At 37.6% G+C, this 21,850-nt stretch overlaps 1 protein-coding gene across 1 annotated transcript; it reads right to left on the reverse strand.

Annotated features, from left to right (window-relative positions):
- Positions 1–624: 624 nt before the first annotated feature.
- Positions 625–20,873, reverse strand: CFLAR (CASP8 and FADD like apoptosis regulator). The gene is made up of 11 exons (XM_074145017.1): positions 20,430–20,873; positions 17,430–17,564; positions 14,049–14,480; positions 13,089–13,194; positions 12,026–12,161; positions 11,754–11,851; positions 10,656–10,707; positions 9,832–9,881; positions 8,565–8,643; positions 3,711–4,224; positions 625–2,777 (listed from the first exon to the last, which is right to left on the reverse strand). The coding sequence occupies exons 3-11, from the start codon at positions 14,342–14,344 to the stop codon at positions 2,639–2,641; spliced, it is 1,470 nt and encodes a 489-aa protein (XP_074001118.1). The 5' UTR covers positions 14,345–14,480; positions 17,430–17,564; positions 20,430–20,873; the 3' UTR covers positions 625–2,638.
- Between the last annotated feature and the right edge of the window lie 977 nt (positions 20,874–21,850).

A 21,850-nucleotide genomic window follows, 5' to 3' on the forward strand; every position in this document is an offset into this window, starting at 1 on the left:
ACAGACCCTTCTGTTGATGCAATGCAGTAAGTTCTCTATGTGATTGTGTGGAATGCATATGAATGTAATTTTAAGATACAAAGTACTTTTAAAGCCAGAAGCAATATGACATTAGTTTAAGAAAAGGACCAGTTCAATAGGCCCTTTCTTAAAAAACAGCAAACTGAAAAGAAGGCCTGCCCACCCTCCCTGCCCCACTATGATGCATCTATTTCCAAACCTATAATAATGAAATTTGATTTAGTATTTTTACTTTAATACTCATACAGAACAAGCATTTAGAGAATGTTGGAATTTTGCAAAATATTATTTTCTATTTTTCCTCTTATGCCTGTGCCTACATAAAATTACAGTAACACAAATAATGTACCCATAGTTTAACATAAAATTTTGGGTTGCATTTCCCAATTCAAAGCTATTAAAAAGTTTCCATATAGTTGTATTAGAGAGGACACTATAGCTTATGAAGTGGAAAGAGAAAAGTATGGGATGCAAGGCTTGCAATACAGGTGAATTATTCTTCTGAATTGTGCAAAAATTTCTTCTCATCACAACCATGTATGTAACTTTCTAGAGTCAACATGCAAATAAAACTGAATACAAAATTAAAAGAAAGATAACGAATGAACAAGTGAAGATTTAATCAATGACATAAAATGTACTTTATATATTATACAAAATGATACAATAATATAAATAAATACATATTTTAACATTTACATTTTATATGGATAAAGACTATAAGGCAAAACATGTTCAGTGGGTTTCTCCCCTTGGTATACTCTTAACAATCCTCATCAATCAGCAGTTTAGGAGCCTCTTAAGCCAGGAGGAGACTGCGTCTACGTCATGTAACAAGGAAGGACTCCTGAGCACTTGTTAGACTTTGGTATCTACTCCTTGCCAAATGAAAATTATTTTTACTTTCAGTTATAGAAGCTACGTGAAAATTTTTTTTCCTCTGAATTAAGAAGCCTGGTTTCAAAGAAAAAAAGTTAATAACAATGATGTCAAGCCAACACCTAAGTAGTACAACATAATATCAAGGAATAAAAAGTCACTGCTACCAGAGTAAATTTACTGGCTAAGCCCTCCTAATTTTTATCAACATACTAATGTATACCTATAGTATACAATCTGTAGAATCAGTACGCTAGTTGCCTGTTAGACTTGGTCTACAATTAAAAGCATTGTTGCTGGTAAGCACACCTGTTTTTTGCTCAAATCAAATGCAACTACACTACCAAAAAAATCTTTTTGCCGTATATTTGCATATCAAGATATCAAGAATACCCTGTATCAGCAAAAACTCCTTTCCTTTCTGCTCGCATGAAATGCATGCTAGAAGGATGTATCGTGTAGCTACAGCAGAAACCAAGCAAGGCATGCTGAGGCCTTGAATTTTTTTTCTGGACAGGAGACTGTATTAGGAGTATTAAAAATTTGCAAGTGGCCTGCGTTAGGAGGGAACAGAATGCCACAAATTCAGTAACAATAAATGTCAATACACCTCATCCAGGTTATACTGTTGTATAACAAGCACGTTAACTGAACTGTTCATGTTAGGCATCTGATCCCCTGGAGATCAGAAAAATTTCTGTATTTAGGACAATTTTCAGTCATGTCTTTTTCAGAAGAATGAGGGCAACTTGAAAAAATAATAATCAATTAATAAAGACATACCATTTTTCATAAAGCAAAAGCGGTGAGTGTGGGGTGTTGAATTTAATCCAGTCTTAAGAGCCAGTGGCTGCCACATGACACAGTTCAAATATCATAAAGCATACTTTTACAACTGTGCCTGGTGCAACAAGTGTGAATCATGTTTCAGCTTCCACAAAACATCTGCCAAAATGGCACATTTTTTTAGCCGTGTGGTAGATTACTGGAAAGCCCTGCTGCATGTAGACTCATTTTTCATTAATGGAAAACATAGTTAGCCCAAAACATAGCAGACTTTCTCATTTTTTAACATATACCCTTGTGTACTGTGGACAGCACTGATGTCATGAGGTTCTGGGTGGATCACAACTTCTAATGCAGTAGATAGATGGAATCCAAATTATTTAAAAGACCTTATCTCCTACTGTTTTGCTAGTCTGGGGAGGCACACAAGCCAGAACTTGTTAATGAAGAACTGGCCTTGCTGAGTAGGCATTCTTTCCCGACACATTTTCCATTATTAGGTTCTGGGGAAAGCACCCAGTGAATTTCAGTGTTTTGCACTAGCTTGTATTTGTTTTATGCATCAATAGAAAAACCTAGATCTGTGCACTACTAATAATTATGCTAAAAAACCACCAATGAAACAATAACACCACAAAACCCTGGAAAACCCAATAGCTATACAGTTTAGAGTTCTTTACACTGTTTACCTTTAGTACTTGGTTGTAAGATCTGTTGCAGTGCTATACGATAGCTGCCATTCTCGTCCAAGCTTTCAGAACCTCCTGTATTAAAATATAAAGTCTAGTGCCTTAACATACCAAAATGCTTCTAAATCCCTGGATTTGGAAGCAATAGGAATTTTAGATACACATGCAATAACAACGCATAAAGTAAAAGTATTTGTGGAACTGTCTGAATCATAGTAAATGTTTCTTGTTAGACACTTCAGATGTGTCCTTTCCAATAGCAGCTAAGTGGGAGAAAGAAAAAGTTTCTTCCTCAGTGTGTGCTGGAGCAGAAGTGAGTATTGTTGGCTTGGGTCAGTGGTCTTATTCCATTCATAGACTTTTCCATTCAGTTCCGTATGGATATCTAATATAGAGAGCTTCCTGCAGCAACAAAAGCAAAAGATTTCTATTAGAGAATGAAGCAAGACACCATATAAGAATCCTCAAGACAGGACACAACTTCAGATTCAGCAAGGAGAAAATTTCAAATTTCAGACTTTATTGCAGAGGTTATACCTCTAAAATCCAAGGCTGATTATGCATTTTGGAGACAATCTGTTATAACCCAAATCACCATTGTGATATTGGTTTTGCTGACACGATAAACTGTGATTTCATTACAAGGTTTTAGGGTTTGTAAAAAAGGTACTAAATGTTAACCACACAACTACTTTGTAAAACAGTTGCTAACTCCCTGTTAAGTCAATTGTACAAAGAAAACCTTTATAAATCCAAATGTCTCTGCTCAAATTCCTTTTGATAATCTCTCTAGATAGACTAAAGTTTTCTGATAGTTTAAATTCAAGATTACAATTGGCAGTCTAGTGGCTCCCTGAGTGGGAGGTTAATTAGATATAAAGAAAGGACAAAATCCTTCCCTTTCAACTGCCTTTTCCTCAAACTTAGGCACTGACTTTTTATATTTGCAAGCAGAGCCCTTTGTAACGATAAAACGCAATCCTCAATTTGACTGAAGCCTGGTGTGTGCCTAGTTTCCTTGGAGAAGGACTATTTCCAATCCTGTTTAAAGCACTGACATACATTAACCAGGACAGGTTCTTCCTTTCTCACTCTGCAAGCCCCATTGCCATAAACCACTTTCATTTTACTGTCCAGAATCAGAAACTTCACTCCTACTTTAGACTACCTTCCTGTGCCATCATTCCAAGATCAGGTATACTTGTCTTTTAACCTATGACACAGCATGAAGACACTTTTCAGGACCAGATGGAATGAAACTTAAGGTTTCTCTTTCTCTAGGAAAGCAGGGCTGTCATAGGAAAAGGGTTATTTTTTCATCTTTGTTTTATTTACCTTTTATGAGGATTGCGGAGTAGCTCAGCCAGACAACGCAGATAATATGAGGATGAACTTGGAGATTTTTCTAGTGTAGACACATCCACCTTGCACTGACTCCAGAAGATGTCTGCTACTGGGGGGATAGTGACTTTGCAAGGGATTTTTGCATTACCAATGATTTTCTCATCATTCCCATCTACTTCCAACAGACTAGTACATTCTTGCTCATTTTCTGGCACAATATAGCTCTGAATAAAAAAAAGCTTTGGTTTTCCTAGGAGTTCAGGACATGAGTCTGCTGTAAAGTATTTCTTTATTTGTTCCAAGGGGAATCCAGAAAAGGTATGGTCTGTACAGAAGATGCTCTGAGGACTTCCACGGCTGACCAATACGCAAATGAAGCTGTCACAATTTCTGTGCTTCTGCAACCTTGCAACTTCAACCAACGTTTGATTCATGGTATTCATATTTAAGTATCTGTGACAACGAACATCATAGCCTAAGTCTCTGAAGGTATCTTCCAACAAATCTAAAAAAAAGAAGATGTAATTAAATCACAGCACATCAAGGCTCAATCTCAACTATCTTGAATTACAGCATTTACAGTACTTTGCTAATGGAAATATTTAAAATATTTATGATTAATATTGTGATGAAATGTTTATTAAAAAATTGGGAGTATTTGATGTTGATCACAGTACATTACATAGTTATAGTGCTAGATGCATGTTGTCTTTAATATGAGTTATGTGCTTCGTGACAGCAAAGACAAGTGATCCATTCCAAATTCCCCAGATACTTTCATACTTTCATTTAGAGCCAGTATCCCACGTTCCTAGGACTTAAAATATCGGGCAGGAGAAAACATTAGAAATGCTTCACACAGACCATTCTTGAAATGGTAAGGAGTGACCTGGATAGCATCGGATTCTTTCACCTTTTAACTTGTCAAAATTACTAGTAATGGTTATTATACAGAACTGCATAGGAAACACAGAGATTTCCTTTCATCAGTCAAAAAGGAACCTATTGCAGGAATTTATGCTTCCTTTTATATAAAACAGACTTTAAGCGATGAGTTCCAGGTGGAGAATGGACATTGGAGTCTTAACTGTGACAGAATGACATTTTCAGGGGAAAAAAAGCTGAACAATGAACCCTTTTAAACGTGTTAGAAATTAAAACTGTAGATAGCCAAAAATCAAGATTTAACTCTGTTGTATTTGTGTTAAACTGTACTGCACGAAAATGTGCTATGCTCTGAATAACTACTTTGGATGTTTACTAATATAGGACTGAAACCAGATACATGGTGGTTAAAACCACAGATATTTCTTAAGTTTCAGAGAACCACAAGCTACTACTATGACTCATAACTGTAGCATCGTACCTTTAGTATAAACCACATATACATTGCCCATGCACAGTTTCTGATATGACAGGAAATATCAAGTGTCATGTTTATGTAAAATGCCTTACAGACACAGGAAGCTAGACTGTTCTTTGACTTCAAAAGTCTAACAATCCCTAATTAGCAGAGGCTATTTCAGAGGTAACTGGAAGCAAAACAGGAGTTGTACACCCACATTGTTCTCAAAAAGAACAGAACTTGTAACTTTCCTCAGAAGGGAAAGTAAAAACTCTATACTATAGCAAGGTGATAAACTGTACCATGATAAACTATAGTTTCACTCCAGTTCTGTTCGTTTGATTAAATTTTGTAGTATCATTCAAAAACTCTCCATGCATTATTTTATTTGGAAATAAAAAGGAAAATTCCCTCTATTTTAGGCAATAAAACATGCTCTCAAAATCCAGGTGGAAGATCCAGTATTAATATCATTTAGCCATTATATACTCGATGAAGCACTTAATCCATTAGAGGGCAGCAGCACATAGGAAAAACAAGAGTTAAGGCAACAAGAGAGCTTATCCTATAATTACTTATCTCACTAGCATGTACACATACACACAAAGATACAAAACTTGTCGTCACCTTAGACCATACGCACACTCTAAGTGTCACAATTAAAAAAAATTTAAACACAACAAACTTAGAGCCGATACCTTAGTTTAACACTGAATCAGAAATTATACATGGTAAGCTTTGGATACTGCAATTTTACTTTAAGGCAAGACGAAACACAGCATTATATGCTGCAACCTGAGATCAGAAAACATCTGTTTCTTCAACAGTAATCATCCCCCAACAAACCTCCACTGATTTTTGAGCATTTCCACTCTACATAAAAAATTAGCCTTTTTTCCCTTTGATTGTTTACAATGTAAGGATAAAAATTTGTTTCCAAATGGAAAAGTGAAAAGTAGCTGTTTACAAAACAGCAAGACTCTATTTACAAAACAGCAAGATGATTTCAGTTGAATTTTATCAGCATCTGATAAATTAATATTGTTTACACTGGGTATTTTCAGTTGTTGTATTCCTTGATCCTACAGTATCTATTATTGGTTCATCTTCCTCAGATTTAATCTTGGGATAGCTACAGACCCTAACGCACACCACAAATACAATTCCTAACGTTCTCCTTGCCCTCTTCTCTTTCTTTGGTATTTTCAGACTTCAGAAGTTGTGTGGCACAACAACTCTACACAGTACTGAATGTCTAACAGACTCCTTTCAAGCAATGCTGTATGCCCTGCCTCTCCTGAATCTCACTAGCACAGTAATGTATTTCAGTGAAATCCTTGCTTTCTATCATATTAATGCTGTGATGCACTGGTGACATTAAACATTTGAGACATACACATGATTTAATTGCTTCTGCATCTAATGCAAACATTTGGCATAACAGCAAAGCCATGATTTGTAGGTGTATCTGATATGCAGATGCTAAACATGTAACCCATTTTTGTTCTTTCCAGTCAGCAGGCTTCCTCTATCACATTTACACTTTCTGTTCTTGTACAAGTACTGAAATGACCATATGAGCTTATGAAGAGCACGTGCATTGATCTTTTTTTTAATTTTGTGCACATCTTTGTATTTAGTAGGAATTACTATGACAAAGGCATCTGCACAGTATATTGCCTGTGCAAAAGATCTGTGCCTTCTAAGGAAGACTGTGCTGACATAGCAGTTCCTTCTTTACTTCCTTTTTTCTCCAGTGTACATGCTTTATCTGCTTTTATACTTACTGTTTAATTTAAAGAACTCAAACCTGGCATAGGAAAACATTCTTGTTCAATAAATCAGGTCAGCACATGCTATATCCCATTAGAGACAATGAAATTTAATGAGTTTTTTTTTGTAAACAAGGCTATTTTCACACGTATTCTCTTTAGCTCTCCACACTGAAAATTTCTCTATTAATCCTTTATGCATTTGCTTTTAAGAAACAGAACTCCAAGTACTAAGTAATTATTTTGGTACTGGAGCAGACTATCACGCTACCTTCCAGATTAAAGGTGCATAATAAGTTTCTTGCATCAAAAGGGTCTTTTGTTCTCTAAAGCTACCACAAAAGAGAGAACAGCAGGAAAGTAAAGAAGCAGGCAACAGGACAGAGCAGCGTGTTTGATCCCAAGAGCTGCCACCCGCCAGTCTTTCAGTCCTTGGCAGGCTGTCTTTTGTTTTATTTTCCTCTCAGGGCAAAGTCAACATTTTTTTTTTGTTTAAGAGTAGAAATGAAGAAGTGCTTTAGATTGAACAATTTAATTTGTACATGCAGCAATTGAAACCTTGTTCTTTTTTTTTTTTTTTGCCCAGAGGTCATTGGTAGGACAGACCGAAATCAGATCCCAAGGATGCTTCCCAGTTGCATGTAACTGAGTTAAGTGCCTTCCTTGTCCCTCTTCTTCACACATGGCAGGATTGTCAATCAGTTCTAGTTCCTGTTACCCTAATGGGAAACCAAGTGTCTTATTTAAATCATTTACCTAAAATACTATTGTCAAACAAACATCAAAATTTTACTTTGTGCCTGTGCTCTGCATCCACTTCTCTTCAACAACTACATCAATAATTTTAAGTTGGTCCATCTGCTGGACCATTAGTTATGAGTAAGAGAAAAGATATGCCCACAAACCCTCTTCTGCCCCTACATCTCCTAGTCTATTACAGAACTGACTCCAACCACTCTCTTAATTTTTATTTTTAGCCTCACGTATTCCAATGATTAGAGAATGGGGTTTTTTTTTTTTTTTTGCTTATGCAAGAATCTAATTTTTTGATTCTAGGAAGGCAATCAGGAAAAACCCACATTTTAACCACGTCACTGACTACGTTGAATTTTACATGCAAATTTTTTTTATTAATTTTTTTTTTAAACTAAACCAAGAGGGAAGGAAGAAAAATTCCCTTCCCCTTAAAGCTATGGTGATGGTTTCAGTTACATTGTGTGAGATATAACAGAAGCCTAGGTGCATTATTAATAAAGGACCACGTGCCTTCAGCTATTCAAAATCTGTGGTGTCCGATATGATTACACAGCAAATCCGCAACAGTTTTGGTTTTGTTAACTGGTGGGAAACACTATCTTTACCATCTCTGCCAATAACCTGCTGTATGACTGTAGCTTAACTATTTTGTTGGTCTCTGAACATCCTTTTTCTTCCTCCCAAAATTCAGTTTATCCCCTTGTAAGTTCTTTCTTTCAGAGATTCTGCGCCAAAAAACCCCACAAAAAACCCCATTGTTTGCAATGGTTAGGACAGTTGACTTTAACCTCAGGTTGGGCCTTCCAACTCTCTGCTTTAGAAAACTTACTAGAATTGATAGATTGATAGACTAGCTGACTAGGACAACATTACCCTAGTCTAGCTGGTAAACGTATATTATATTCTTTATACTAAATTTTTCTAATTATCCGAGATTAACAAGATAAGGAACTTCAAATTCCAGAGACTTACCTGTGTCATTGCCAATACAGTCTATTATCAGGCATATTCCTAAAGGCTGACTTTGCATTCTGTATTGATCATCATACACCTGAGGAATGTGAAGGACAAATACTATGTTAGTAAGTCACTCTCTCAACACACAGACTTGATTCTTTTCTCAAATTCACCTCAGATCTATACAATTACATTCTGTTGTTTTTCCACTGAGTAGCTAGCAGAAGTCTATCTACTGGGATGTAATATGTCTTATCTACATAACAAAAAAAACCCAAACATGACACATGGAGTAGTATTTTTTTCCTCCGATTTCTAATACAGGCTTAATTTTTGCGTCCTTGTGCAATCTTACTACCATAATGATCCTTAAACAATGACTAGGACTGTACCAGAAATGAGAGAAGCAAGTTTGAGACCAAACCTCAACTCTGAACAGATCTTCAAATGTAAAAAAACCCAAAAAACCCAAACCAAAACAAAAAACACAAAAGCCAAACCTGTATGGGGTGGAGAGGTTTCTTAAAGACTTGGACTATGGCAGCAATGATCCTTTTTATAGTACTTCCAAATTAATTTCCTTAAGTGTAACTGCTTTTGAGATGTTAGGAGCTATAAGCGTTATATTGCCAGCACAATAAACGTAGACAACTTCTGTGTTCTTCAGGTACGCAAGCAGGCACTGCTCATCAGAGCAGTATTTCTTTCCTTAGTTAGTGGAACAACCTCCTTGTTCCTAAATCATCTGTAACAATCCTATCACAACTCCTCTCCCTTTTAAAAAATTATAATCAATCTGCTATAGGTAACTCCCTGGTTCCTGGCCTACAGGACAGCTAGCAAAAATAGCAGTAGTCCATTCTTATCATTAATACCCAAAGTGTGTCTGTCTTCTACCTGGAGAGCAACGGACGGGGAGAGAATAAAGAACAAAATTTACTGCATGCAAGAAGCCCCATCATTTCCAATGCAGATCGGAAGAGTTCTGACTTCCAACAGATTTTGACTTAGCCTCCACTAATAAATATGCGAGTTCTGTGTGCACATCATATGTACATGCATTTTGCACACTGCTGCTTCCATTTCATATTAAAAATACATTCTGCAAAAGTAGTTCATAGAACCTGTTTATGGCTGAGGAAAATATGGATGTACACATCCTTCAGTTTGCATTCAATTAACAGAAATCTCAAAATGAAACACAAAGAAAGCTAAGGTGCAGAACCTAACCTGCAGAAGTTTTTATTTTATTTACATGTATACATAATGCACAAGCGCATACCTTATGTGACACTGGTCCCGATTCCTGGATGGACATGTGGACTGGTTCTGCTGCAGTTGAAACATACAGAAATAATCTCAGTATGTGTGTACCAATGACGTTTCTTTGACACCAAATCAGTTATAAAGAGACGTCTATCTAATTCAGCCAAGTTCTCACTCATCTGGACCTATTAGTTTCTATGTGTGCTACTGAAGTTGAAAAAAACCCAAACACCCCCCACAAAATTTTTACCTCTAAAATGTTGTTTGGATTGCATTCTACATTTCTTTTGACTAGAATAAACAAAAAAACCCAAACAATCTCTCCTACACTGAGAGAATTCAGCTGACAACTCTTTTAAAAATCACCATATTTGAGAGGTATTTTGGGTTTCCAGAATGAACACAACACACATGGTAAGAACCTGGTACTCACTGGACAACTTCCTGGCCGGCCTGGCTAAGAGTCCCGCTCTGAACTGACACCAAAACTTCCTACTCAAGACTTAATGGGCACAGCTGCACTACATGGGCCTCCAGAGCTGGCTAGTCAACCTTTTCCATTATTTTATTAATAAACTATTTATTCTGTTAAAAAGTTGTGACAGTGGAAGCTCAAAGCAATTTCAATAAAGTTTTAAGATCTGGCAGCACAAGCAAAGCAAATACAAAAGCAAATAATAAGGCAAGGCTCAGTTTTCAGAGGTACCAAATACTCTCTGCTCCTGGTGATATCAGCTGGATTAGCCATAAACACAACTATCAAACAACAATCCTTTTTATACAATGAAATACATCATTTGGCTCTTTCAGATTATCAAAACTCAGATAAAATGCTCTTACCCAGAATAAAACTTTGTCCATTCTGTGTTTTTCCTTTGTTCACATTCTGGACCTAAAATGAAGAAAAGGTGTATTTTCCCTCCCTCCTTCAAGAATTAACTATTATGTGTTCCAAAATATTACACAATAGTATTTTTGTTCCTCAATAAAAGGATTACGTATTTTAGATTTGCATTTGTCAGCTAATTAAAACTACAAAATAACAAGTAAAAAAACCTTACCAAAACCACAAACAAACAAAACCCCCAAACCTTCCCTCCTCAGAAAAAAATTACCAGCTTGTCATGAACAACAAAGAAAAGCTTAAACCCTAAAATAGTAAAACAAACAAACAAAAAGCTCTGAAGATGCTAATTTTTTTTTTCCTATACAGCAGCAGGGAGGAAATTCCACTGAATTAGAAAGGAAATTATAACAGTATTATCATGGAAAGTCAATGCAAACTCTTTCCCTTTAGTAGCCTAGAAAACAAAGCTGTTGTGGCTTTGTTAGAAAAGACAAATTGCATCACTGGTGTCTTGTATATAAGCTTTATACATACATATTTACTGAACACATGACAGAAATAATCTCATCAAATTCATTTAGCAAGGCTAAAGATGTTAATTAAGGTCACGCTACTATAATATCAGACCTAACCCAAATATAAAGAATACTGCATACAATAGGATTTGATGACTTGACATACTAAATTTTTTTTTTAAATGAGATTAAAACGAAACACAAATCTGAAAATCTCTCCTTAAAAAGCCATAACCATCAGCTTCCAAAGTTAAAAAACTACGTTCTCTGCAGAGTCGAAAAGTACAAAGAATAATAATGTTTTGCAAAGAACAGTCAAAGCAAAGTTACTCCACAAAGAAACAGAACAAAAACTTTCAAGATGCAGAATAAAATCACAGAAGCTCTTTAAAGGGGATCTTTCTCAGTCAGAACATTTAAATTGGGTCCTAAACCCAGCAGATGAAAGGAGTAAGAGAAATAAACCAAGTAATATTTTAGTTACTCTCATTCATTATGCTCTGCAAAGATGAATCCCCTTTCAACGTCTGGCAATATTTAGAAATAAAGGATCTGTCTGATTTATTGTATACTTACCCCTGAATTATAAGGAGGATCAATCAGACTGAGATTAGGGAGAGATGCCTGAAGTGCATTTACATATACTGGCTGAGAATGAACGGCGGACATTAAAGCTGAAAATTTAACAGAAACACACAGAGAAATATACCACGATATATCAACCGTTTTAAAAGCCTAAATCTGTGAAGCATGCAAATACTCTGACTTGTAACTCATAATTTTATCTTCAGTAAGAGCACATCTGATCCTTGCTATCAAGAGTAACCAGTGCAAAAACAGCATGTTACCTTCATGTTTGTACTTCTGAATCTTCCTAGTCAGGTCTATCCTGTGAATATTTTGAAGACAATTTTCTATCAAATCCAGTTGATTAGGAGCCACCAAATTTAGCTTCTCCAGGTCAATCACAAGAGCTAGAAAACTCTAGAATAGCAACAGAAAACAAAATTGTCACATCAGTAATTTGTTTTCTATCTGTAAGTAACAAAGCAACCCAGAAAACAACGTAGGGAGGTCATAAAGGTTGTAAATTCAAGAACTAGGGATATTACCTTCTGAAAAACTAAGAAAATTATCTGGAGGAAACAAGAATTCTTGGTATTATCATAGGAAAAATTAAAACTAGGAAGTGATATTCTTAAAAACAAATCAAACTTTTGGAGGAAACAGTTTTGCTTTTCCTTGTTGCTACAAAGCCAGCCACTTGGAATGTCACCTCATGTGCCACAAAGCAAGAGGTAAGAAAGGTTTTGGGGAATTTGCAGGGCCTCTCTCCTTCTTCGGTTAAGAGAAAAAGAAAAAAACCTCAAAGGAAGACGACAGAAATCTTTGTTTTTCTATGCAGAGCCGTCAAGTGTGCATAGAATGAATGAATCTCTAATGAATCTCTGCTTTCTCAGAGCATTTAAAACAAATATGCAGAATGCAAATGTACAGAGAAACTCATAATTAAAATAAAACTGTTCGTTTGCAAGTGAAGCAGAGCACAAAGTGACCTTGTAATTCAATATACATTTCATATGATTATTGGTTTGAGATCCTTTGTATATGAACTTTCAGATCAGTAAAACTGAAGATTTTTTTTAATGCCTTCTGCCTATGAAGTTCATGCTAACACCATTCACTACAGCAAGTCTCCACTGTCCCCTCTTACTGTTTCTGATGCTTCTTTCCTTGAATTGAAAAACAAAAATGAAATAGAAGCCACTACTCTTTTTCCACTCCCTGACTTCTGTCTACTCCTGCCTCACTATCCCTTGCAGTACTGCCTCCCCTCTTTTGCTGTCTAGCTAGTTCCATTTTTACTTTAATCTCTCATTGCTCCAGAGAAGACCAGCAGAAAGACATTACCTTATCTTTTGCCATTTTCATTCGAGGTGCATAATCTCTGAGTAGAAAAACTAGAGAATTCACTTCTTCTTTTTCCAGATTCTCATTAAGCTCTAACATTAGTACCCTGAAATAAAGTTGAGACATTTCTAAAGGATTAGATTTCGGCAAGATCCCACCCCTACCCAATTTCTCCCAATTTTCCATTTTTAATATTCCACTCCCAATTAAACAACAGGAAAAAAGCCTACCCTGCTCCAAGATGCAGTTACAAAATACCTACTTTTGCTCATCAGCACCTGAGATATTCAAAGTGGCTATGTAAGATCCACTGCTAGAAAAACAGAAGTCTCCTTAATATTTCAACAGAGATGAAGCAAGAGAATGAAACAACAGGACAATTCTTTCACTTTTTTACCTAGTAGTTACAGGGTTTTTATTTCAGTGAGAAGTTAACACAGTAAAATCTTCCTTTTGAGTACATATATTTTTTTCTGAAGTGTCTCAAAGAAAATAGCTGGAGTTTCTTAATTTAAGCATCTTAAAACTACAGAGTAAAAAGTAGTAAGAGACAGGTCCCCAAGAAAGGATATAATACGACAAGGCTATGTGCCCAAAGCAAACTAGAAAAGAAAGTATCTGTAACTAATGGTGTTCCTCTATAGCCTCATTTCTACCTGCTAATCTAGAACTGTGCAAACATCACTGGTTTTATTGGGTAACATACATAAACTCCTTAAAGACAGATGCTTCTAATGCCATGACTTGTAAGAAGCTACTAAGGCTTATTTAAGGGACTAAACTTGACATATTCTTCTCAATGTAACTATAGATATGATGCCCTTTTCTGCTTTTCTTTTACCTCCAAGACATATTTAAAAAAGAGATGAAAAACAAACCCACAAAAAAACCCACAAAACCCAATCCACACATATTTTGAACACAATAGAGTAGCTTAGAAATCTGAAATAGATACATTACCTGTAATCAGGGACAAGTCTGAGACTCCTGGCAAGGTTAGCTTCCACTGTTGCTTTCTCAGTCTTCAAGATCCTCCTCAACAAGTCAAACCTCTTAACTCTGTATAACAGCTCAGACAAGCCAAGAAAAGACAGTATCTCCCTCTCATTCAAAGCCACCAAAAGCTCTCTAAGGTCGGCAGTTGCCAAGTCAGGAGCAAGGTCTCTGCATAGGAAAACCATCATCTCTTCTTCTTCTTTATCCAATTCTTCTTCAATTTGGTGAATAAGGGCAGCTGGCACTTGGCACCTGGTCATCACTTTGTTGCTGTCCTTTTAAAATTGCGAGCCTACTGTTTTTTAAACAGAAAGCCAACATGATGTGAAGCCTGTGTCAACCACAGCACTTCTCTGGTGTTCATTCTTAACTAGATGCATTTTTACATAAGCAGTTCTGTGAGAGAGAATTAAAAGGTACTAAATCAGTGATCTGATTCACAGTTAACTCTCCTGTCTGATGCACTTCACTTATAACTAAAACACCAACGTAATCTACACAGACCTCTTGTTCTGAAGGGGTTCTCCCAGCTGTTCATTACAGAACAAGAAGTATTTGGTAGGTCATACTAATCAGAAGAAAAATGGAAGTTCTTTTTAAAGTAAAACTACCTTAACACAAGTCTGTGAATTCCATAGGAAGTGAAACAAAAGTCATCAGCTTGCTGATGAGTGATATTTCAAGTGTTTCTGAGAATAAGAGTTAAGTTCCATTGCAATTTAAATCTAATGCTCTGACCTCTTCCCAGCAACCCTCCATCCTCCTGCTCACCACCACCTTTTCTCCCCTAAAAGTCTCAAAGCATTCTTCAGGAAGAGTTTTAGGAGCTAAGAAGTTGTGTAAACACACATTGTAGACAAAAGAATTAAAAAAACCCACATATAAACTCCATGCTCTCAGACATGCCTTAATTTTGCCTTAAAAGAAGTCAAAATAAAGGAAATATTCACAATATAATATGTAGTATTTTAAAACATTAATTATCTATAACTTCAGGAATGTGTGGATTTTCTTACTTATTAGCATTATTTGAAGTGATTACAATCTGAATGTGTTACTGGGGTTTTAAGGATTCCCCACACACCCCTGCTATGCTCAAAAAGATCGAAGAACCATGCAAAGAAAAAATTCCAACCTTAAGTATGCAAATTGGTTAACTCTGAAGGTATAGATAAGCCATAGACTGCCTTTTTCTTTATGTGACATTCATGTTTCCCCATACTGAAAACTGAAATAAAAATTCAGACCTAGAAAAAACCCCAGCCTTGTGATTAACAAAATAAGTAGGGTGCTATGCTCAATTTCCGCTGCCACCAACTATGGAAATTCTATCTAACCTTCTCTGATCCCCATTGCCTACATGGAGAAAGGTGAAATGAGCAATCTGAAGACTAATTTCAGACCTTACAAGGAGTTCAGTCACTATACTGAATAATTTTGTTTAAACCATTCTGAAAAGCAAAAGCCAATTTGACTTCAAAGCCTAATACACTGAAAGATTCTAGCACCTGGATAACATTTTTTAAAGCATTTTCAGTTTTGTTACATATTCTCTAAGTCACAATCAACAATGTCACATATTGTGTCCATGCATTAAGGAGGTATGATAAACTCATCTACAAGTGCCTTTTTTTTTTTTTCATTCCAATGCTGTTTAAATGAAAAAATAACTTTATATATCGACCTAACTTTCCTCAGAAAGGGAGTAAGAGTTGGATTTGATTAAAGCCATGGATTGGGTTCCATTGTCCACTGAAAAAGCATATCACATTCAAGTTCCTACGACAAAGTCTCCTTTATCTACATCTATCCCAGTGAGCAATATTTTCTATGAAGTCAAAGACTGCAGCAGCTTTCTCCTCTATTGCTGTTGCTGACAGCAACAATAGTAAGTCATCAGTATTTAAAAAAAAACAACAAAGAAGCACTGTTAATCTTGCTGGTAGCATGCCTGAATTACGAGGGGATTATAACACAAGCAGCTGCTATGACCTCAAGGTCCCACCTTGAGAACCAAAACGGAAGTGGGAGCTAATGAAGGGCAGCACAGGTAAGCTGTAAAATATCATAAATCCACCACATCAGAACACCGAAGTATTACTCAGCTTAGGTACTCCTGCACTTCCATACCATAGTGTAAACGAGATACAATGTATATGCAACGGAGTCCTCAAAACAGCACCGAGGCCACTTTGGCTCATTTTCAGAAGCACAGAGCATTCAACAGCAGCTGACGGTAACAAGGCTGCCGATACCCTGCTTAAGCCCATCACAGCCTCCTACGTGCATTCTACACAGACTGTGTTGAATACCTAGAGAAAACACAGCATTATAGTATTCCTGCCACAGCACACAACCAGAAAAAAGCAACACCTATCCTCTCTGATACAGTTCTGTTCTTCAGAACACAAAAGGAACACGCATAAACAGTGTTTTCCCTCATCACACCACACCATTTAGGGCCTTCAGAGAATTAAATGTGCCATTTGCTCTAAGAAGTGCAACAACATTTAACCCTAATGTAAAGAGTACAAACAGCAAAAAACCTCACAAACAGAAATGAAACATCAGTAGAAGCTACCCCTTTCAAATATTCAGGACCGAAGCATTTTTAGCGTAGCAAGCTGAAAAGTTTTGTTTCCAACAAAACCAAAATGAGCAGACAAAGTATTTGTACTTTAGAACCCGTTCGATTTCACACACGGAGCCGCAATGCTATCACTTGTACAGCTGGTGTGGAAGGGCAGGGTGGGAAAATTTTCAGGCCTCTGATAAGCAGAGGAAGTGCCCATGCACTGGAATGTCTTTTGTAAAGTTTTTTACCAGAGGAAAAGCATATTCATTGCTAAGTTCTTATTTTCAATCTAGCATCAAACACTTGTGAGAATTCTACAGAAAGACAAAGACTATTTTCATGACATAATGCAATCAGGAAGGGGGAAGCACAAAACAATGTATCTTATGAAAGTATCTCCCAGGTACGTACAGCTGGGACTTTCAAAAGAGCTTGAGGAAGTCATATTTATGACTCACTTTAAAGGGAGATGGGAATTTAACAACTTTTGGGCAAACTTTTTTGTTTTTAAGCTACTCTAGTTGATTTTAGCTAATCTTTTAGGACTAGTTAAAAAAGGAGGTGTGCATGTGTGTGTGTGGTAGGGAGGAATTTCCTAGAGTTAAAATTTCAGACATGCAAAATTACTATTTATATGTTACATTAAAAATAATCCGCCTTTAAAAAAACACATAAATTTTTTACTTTTGTGAAGTTCCTTTATAACATACAGCACATGCTCATTATAAAAAACAAGCTGATCAATACTTCCAGTGCTGAAACTCTCTTACCTGTATGCAAGTCTGTCCACAAGAACATTGGAAGACCATTGCCAAATCACTGACCCAGATCCAACACACATTGGTTTCCATTCAGTATTTTCCAATGATGGTCCATAGACAAAGTTCATTACATCAGCTCGTTTTCTGTTGGAAAAATATCAACGTCACAAATTACTGCACAGGGCTACTTCCTAATTTTAGTGAAGTGAAAACCGAGAAAAAAGACCTGGGATCATGCATTCTTCTGTATGATTCCACTGGTCCAGTGAACCAGGAATGATGTTCCAAAGAAAAGGAAAAACAACTGTGCACATATATTTGTCAATTACATTCATTCCTCGAAGGTTCTGAGTGAGGAATGAATAACAGCAACATGAAGTATTTAGTATAAAATAAAATAGCTTATAACTTTCATCCAAAACCAATGTCACCATATTTTTATAGTAGGTATGTCACACTACTGGGGCATTCCATCTGCATATGTCTGATCCAGATCCACTTCACCATGAGAGGTGAAGGGCATCATGCTTCACCCTTCGATCTGATATGATCACTTTTGCAAATGTCACAGATACAGTTACCATAGCTGCAATAATTAAAGAAAAAGAGAAAAGCAATGACAATGTAAAGCCCAGCAGCCTGGTTTTCAGTATAGATTACCTGGGCCATGCAATGAGAAGAGTTACTGAATATAAATTCCTTACAAAGAGGAGACAAAAACCAGCTTATCTGGAAAGAAAGGAAAGAAAAGGAAAGAAAAAAGTTCAGAGACAAAGCCACTCCAATAGTCTGTGTATTCATATGCATGTGTAATTTGCCAATATTACCGCAAGAAAACACTCAAGATTTTCCTCTTCAGTTCAATGTTTCATGTATAGAGTAAAGGTTTCAATTCAAAGCCTATGGAGCAGGAAGATGGTTGGAAAAAAAGGAGCCTAAAGTACTACACATTCTCATTTAGATTCCTGATTTATAAAAAATCCAGAATCATTCCAAATAGCTGAAGTCTAACATCACCATCACCACTGACAGATAAAAGGATACTGCAAGATCACGTCAGTAACATTTGCAGCAGAATGAGTCAAAGGGGCAGGCCTACGCACGGAACAATAACAACAACAAAAAAATATCTTTTCCTCCCGTATTCAAAGAATCAGGAAAACCCCTGGCATGCTGAGGGAAAATGATGAGGGGTGAGTTTTCTGTAAGTCTGGCTACTTCAGTTCACACAGGAAGGGCTCTAGGAACTAGTCTTAGGGTCTCTGGAAAGAAAATGACTGATTCTAGGGTGACTCATCTGTCCTCTTGTCCCCAAAAGCACTCTGAGAGAAAACCCATCTCAAGGGGATAATACCAAAGTGCACTTGAATACAAGTTTCTGGGTTTCATTAATTTTCAGACTTTCCTGAACAAATTGTAAGATTTTAAAGGTGGTGAATTTCTCACATACTGCACAGGAAACTACCTTTGTCACAGGCACATTTGTCTAAGTCTGCACTGACTTTTGACCCTGGATATCACACTGTAAACAAGGTTCATAAGAAGAAATTTTTTAAGGTAAACATTTGAGAATATTAGCAAGCATGCTTACTCCTCAAACCACATATAATTTCCATTCCACACTAAAACAAGCAGAAAAATATCTGTATGTTCATTAGCTTCTATGAAGCTAAAAAAGTTACTTATACTCCTATTTTTGAACTATTTCATACTGCCCTGAGTCCATACAGAATACAACCAAAAAATCAGGGACATTTTTTTTTTCTTTTTTATTTTTCCCCAAGGAGCAGGAAGTAACAACATACTAAAACTTCACACACAAAGACACACAAGGCTCCAGTAACTCCCTGCTGGCATTAACAAGAGGAGGCTGCTATGTTTGTACAAGGGTCAAGCAACTACTCTGCTGTTGAAATAAAATGCAATCCACGCATGAAATCCTTGTTCCCATGACTGCAACACAAATGCTGCACAATATAGAAATACTAATGTGATTATCAAAACAAAGAGAAGTGTTCCGTATCAACAGTAAGTCAACATATCATATTAACAAGGCCTTTGAAGAGAATCAGGGAAACTTCACACACTAAACATGCTCCACAATTACAGTCTGTAATTTTTGACAGCATTTGTTTCTTGAACATTCATCTCTGCAGCAGCCAAAACAGGATATAAAATCAGTGGGTGTAGTTGTGATTTGGAAAATTATCTTTCTTTCACAATATGAGCTAATGTGGAAGCCCCTAAGCTAGAGGCAGAGAGTAGGAGGTTACGTTGCTACATGAGGCGCTAGCTGCATTTTGTGCTTCCGCGTTCTGCTTTGCATGAAGATGTATAGGTAACTGCGTTTTGAGTCTGTTATCATCTGGCATCTTTCAAAGTGTTGAACTGTTTGGAGCATACTCCACAACTTTCACATTCTCCTATAAAAGAAAGAGTATTTGGTACGAAACACTTAAGGAAAAGAAGGAAAACCCGCAGTAACTTCCACATTTCTCGTTACTGTGTTAGGCTTAAATAGTTTGTTCTTGGTGTAAAGTAGTAGTGACCACGCTAATTTCCATTTAGAGATGCACCAGTTTGACACCCCAGTTCTCCTAAAAAAACCCACAACCAAACCAAAAAACAAACAAACACAAAACTCCAACAAACACAACCAAAACCAACCCTAAAACTGGTTTTACCGCAGGGAGTTTATGCAGATTTCCATGCAACTTTCTAACTACGTCATTTTAAATCACACTTGGAAAACGAAGCGAGAGGAAACTCCGCTCTGCAACATAAAAAAAAGGCTCGGGCCGACGGACAGCGTCGGGTTTCGTTTCTCCTCACAAGCAAGGTCGGGCTCAGGTCCCACTTGCGCCGGGCGCACCCTGCTCAGCGCGTCCCCGCTGAGGAGCGGGCCCAGACGGGCAGGAGGACCCGATCCCGGGGCACGGTGTATTGTACTGAAGGCGGAGAGTAGGAAGAGAGGTGTGAGAGAAGGGAAGAGGGAAAGGTATAACGCACCCAAACGCGGCGGGGACGTCTCATCTATAGCAGCGGAGCCACGTCCGGCATTGGGAGCAGGGAGGAGGAGGCGGCGGCGGCACCGGGCGTGGTTTCGAGTTTCACGTCTCTTTCTCTTTCACACCAGTACGACATGCAGAACGCTTTTCCCTCGTATTCCTTATGACTATTGGAGAGACCTGGGCCGCCTCTGCGCGTAGATAGCAACGCTGTTCGAGAGAGAGATCTCCCCTCAAAGGGGGACGAGGGAACTGGCTTTAGCTGCCTCACTATCATTATACATCTGTCGAGCCACGTTTGCTAACCTTTACGAATTTATCGTGAGTCCGGCCGTTAGGTATTTTGGGGCGAGGCGCGGGAAGGATTATGCTTTTCGTTTTGCTTTACAGTCTACCTCAGGAGAGGAAACTCGGAGCGGCGCAAGTAACCCTGCCCTGTTCCCACAAGATGGCGGCAGGACCGTGGCGGAAGGGAGGTCGCGTCACGCGGGCAACCTGCCGTGGGTGCCTTTGGGTGCCGGTTAGGGACAAAATGGCTTCCGAGGGGCTGGGGCACAGGGGTCTCGGCAGCCCTGTGAGGAGGGATTGGCAGCGGCGTGGTCCTGAGTTACGGGATGTATATAAACGTTTACGGGACTATGCTTTTTATGCTGCTGCTGGTATGAGGACAGACAAAACGGCTTTGTATGGGCCCCAGCAGCCAGCCAGTGGTAACAGGCCGTTTTTCAGTGAGCAGTTACAGACTTGGCCAGTGTTTTAGCGGGAGTTTATACAGAAGCAAGCCCGTATTTGGTTCATGTCGTCCTCTCATTCTTGGGTTCATTCATGGTGAGGATAATAATTGTACAGGTGCGTGAAAGTTGTATGCTCCCCATTGTTGTATAATCTTCAGTAAATTTTAAGTAATGCCTTGTCCCTGTAAACTGGGTGTTGTGATTCCCTTGGTATAAACCAGCAACTTCCACAAAGCAACTTACTCTGAGGTGGTAGTATGGTACCTGGAGCTGCTCTCTTAAAGGCCTGAAATATAAAATTCTGGACTATTTTATCAGAATTTGGTTAGGTACCAAGCAAGTGCTCTGTGTTCTGAAAAAGTACCTGGATTCTTACTGAAATCCCGTGGTCAGACTCTGCCTTCACTGTCAGTCATTCAAGGGTATCACAGTATTCCTGCTACTAGGACATAGCATTGGATCAGTGCTGATTCAGAAGGAAACCAACTACCTGCTGTGATTTGCCCTTGGATCTATTCCATACAAACATGTAAAGACTTGTACAGCCTAATAAAAGAGGTTTAAGGAGATGGTATGGCTGCAGGGTTAGAAGAATTTTTTTTTGTTTGTTAAAAAAATGACTGAATGAATTATTTACCAATTTAACACAGCCATTGCTTAAGCAGCCAATATACTCCTGTTTACTTAC

Source organism: Numenius arquata, chromosome 3, assembly GCF_964106895.1.
Source record: "Numenius arquata chromosome 3, bNumArq3.hap1.1, whole genome shotgun sequence".
Taxonomy (NCBI): Eukaryota; Metazoa; Chordata; class Aves; order Charadriiformes; family Scolopacidae; genus Numenius; species Numenius arquata.

Bases quoted from the DNA above. Each gene is read 5' to 3' on its own strand.
- CFLAR (XM_074145017.1), bottom strand. From the start codon at position 14,344: ATGACCAGGTGCCAAGTGCCAGCTGCCCTTATTCACCAAATTGAAGAA. The intron at 11,852-12,025 runs GTAACATGCTGT...TTAAATTTTCAG, and splicing joins TCAGAAGTACAAACATGAAG to CTTTAATGTCCGCCGTTCAT. The intron at 4,225-8,564 runs GTAAGTCTCTGG...TCTTTTTTTTAG, and splicing joins CTGTATTGGCAATGACACAG to ATTTGTTGGAAGATACCTTC.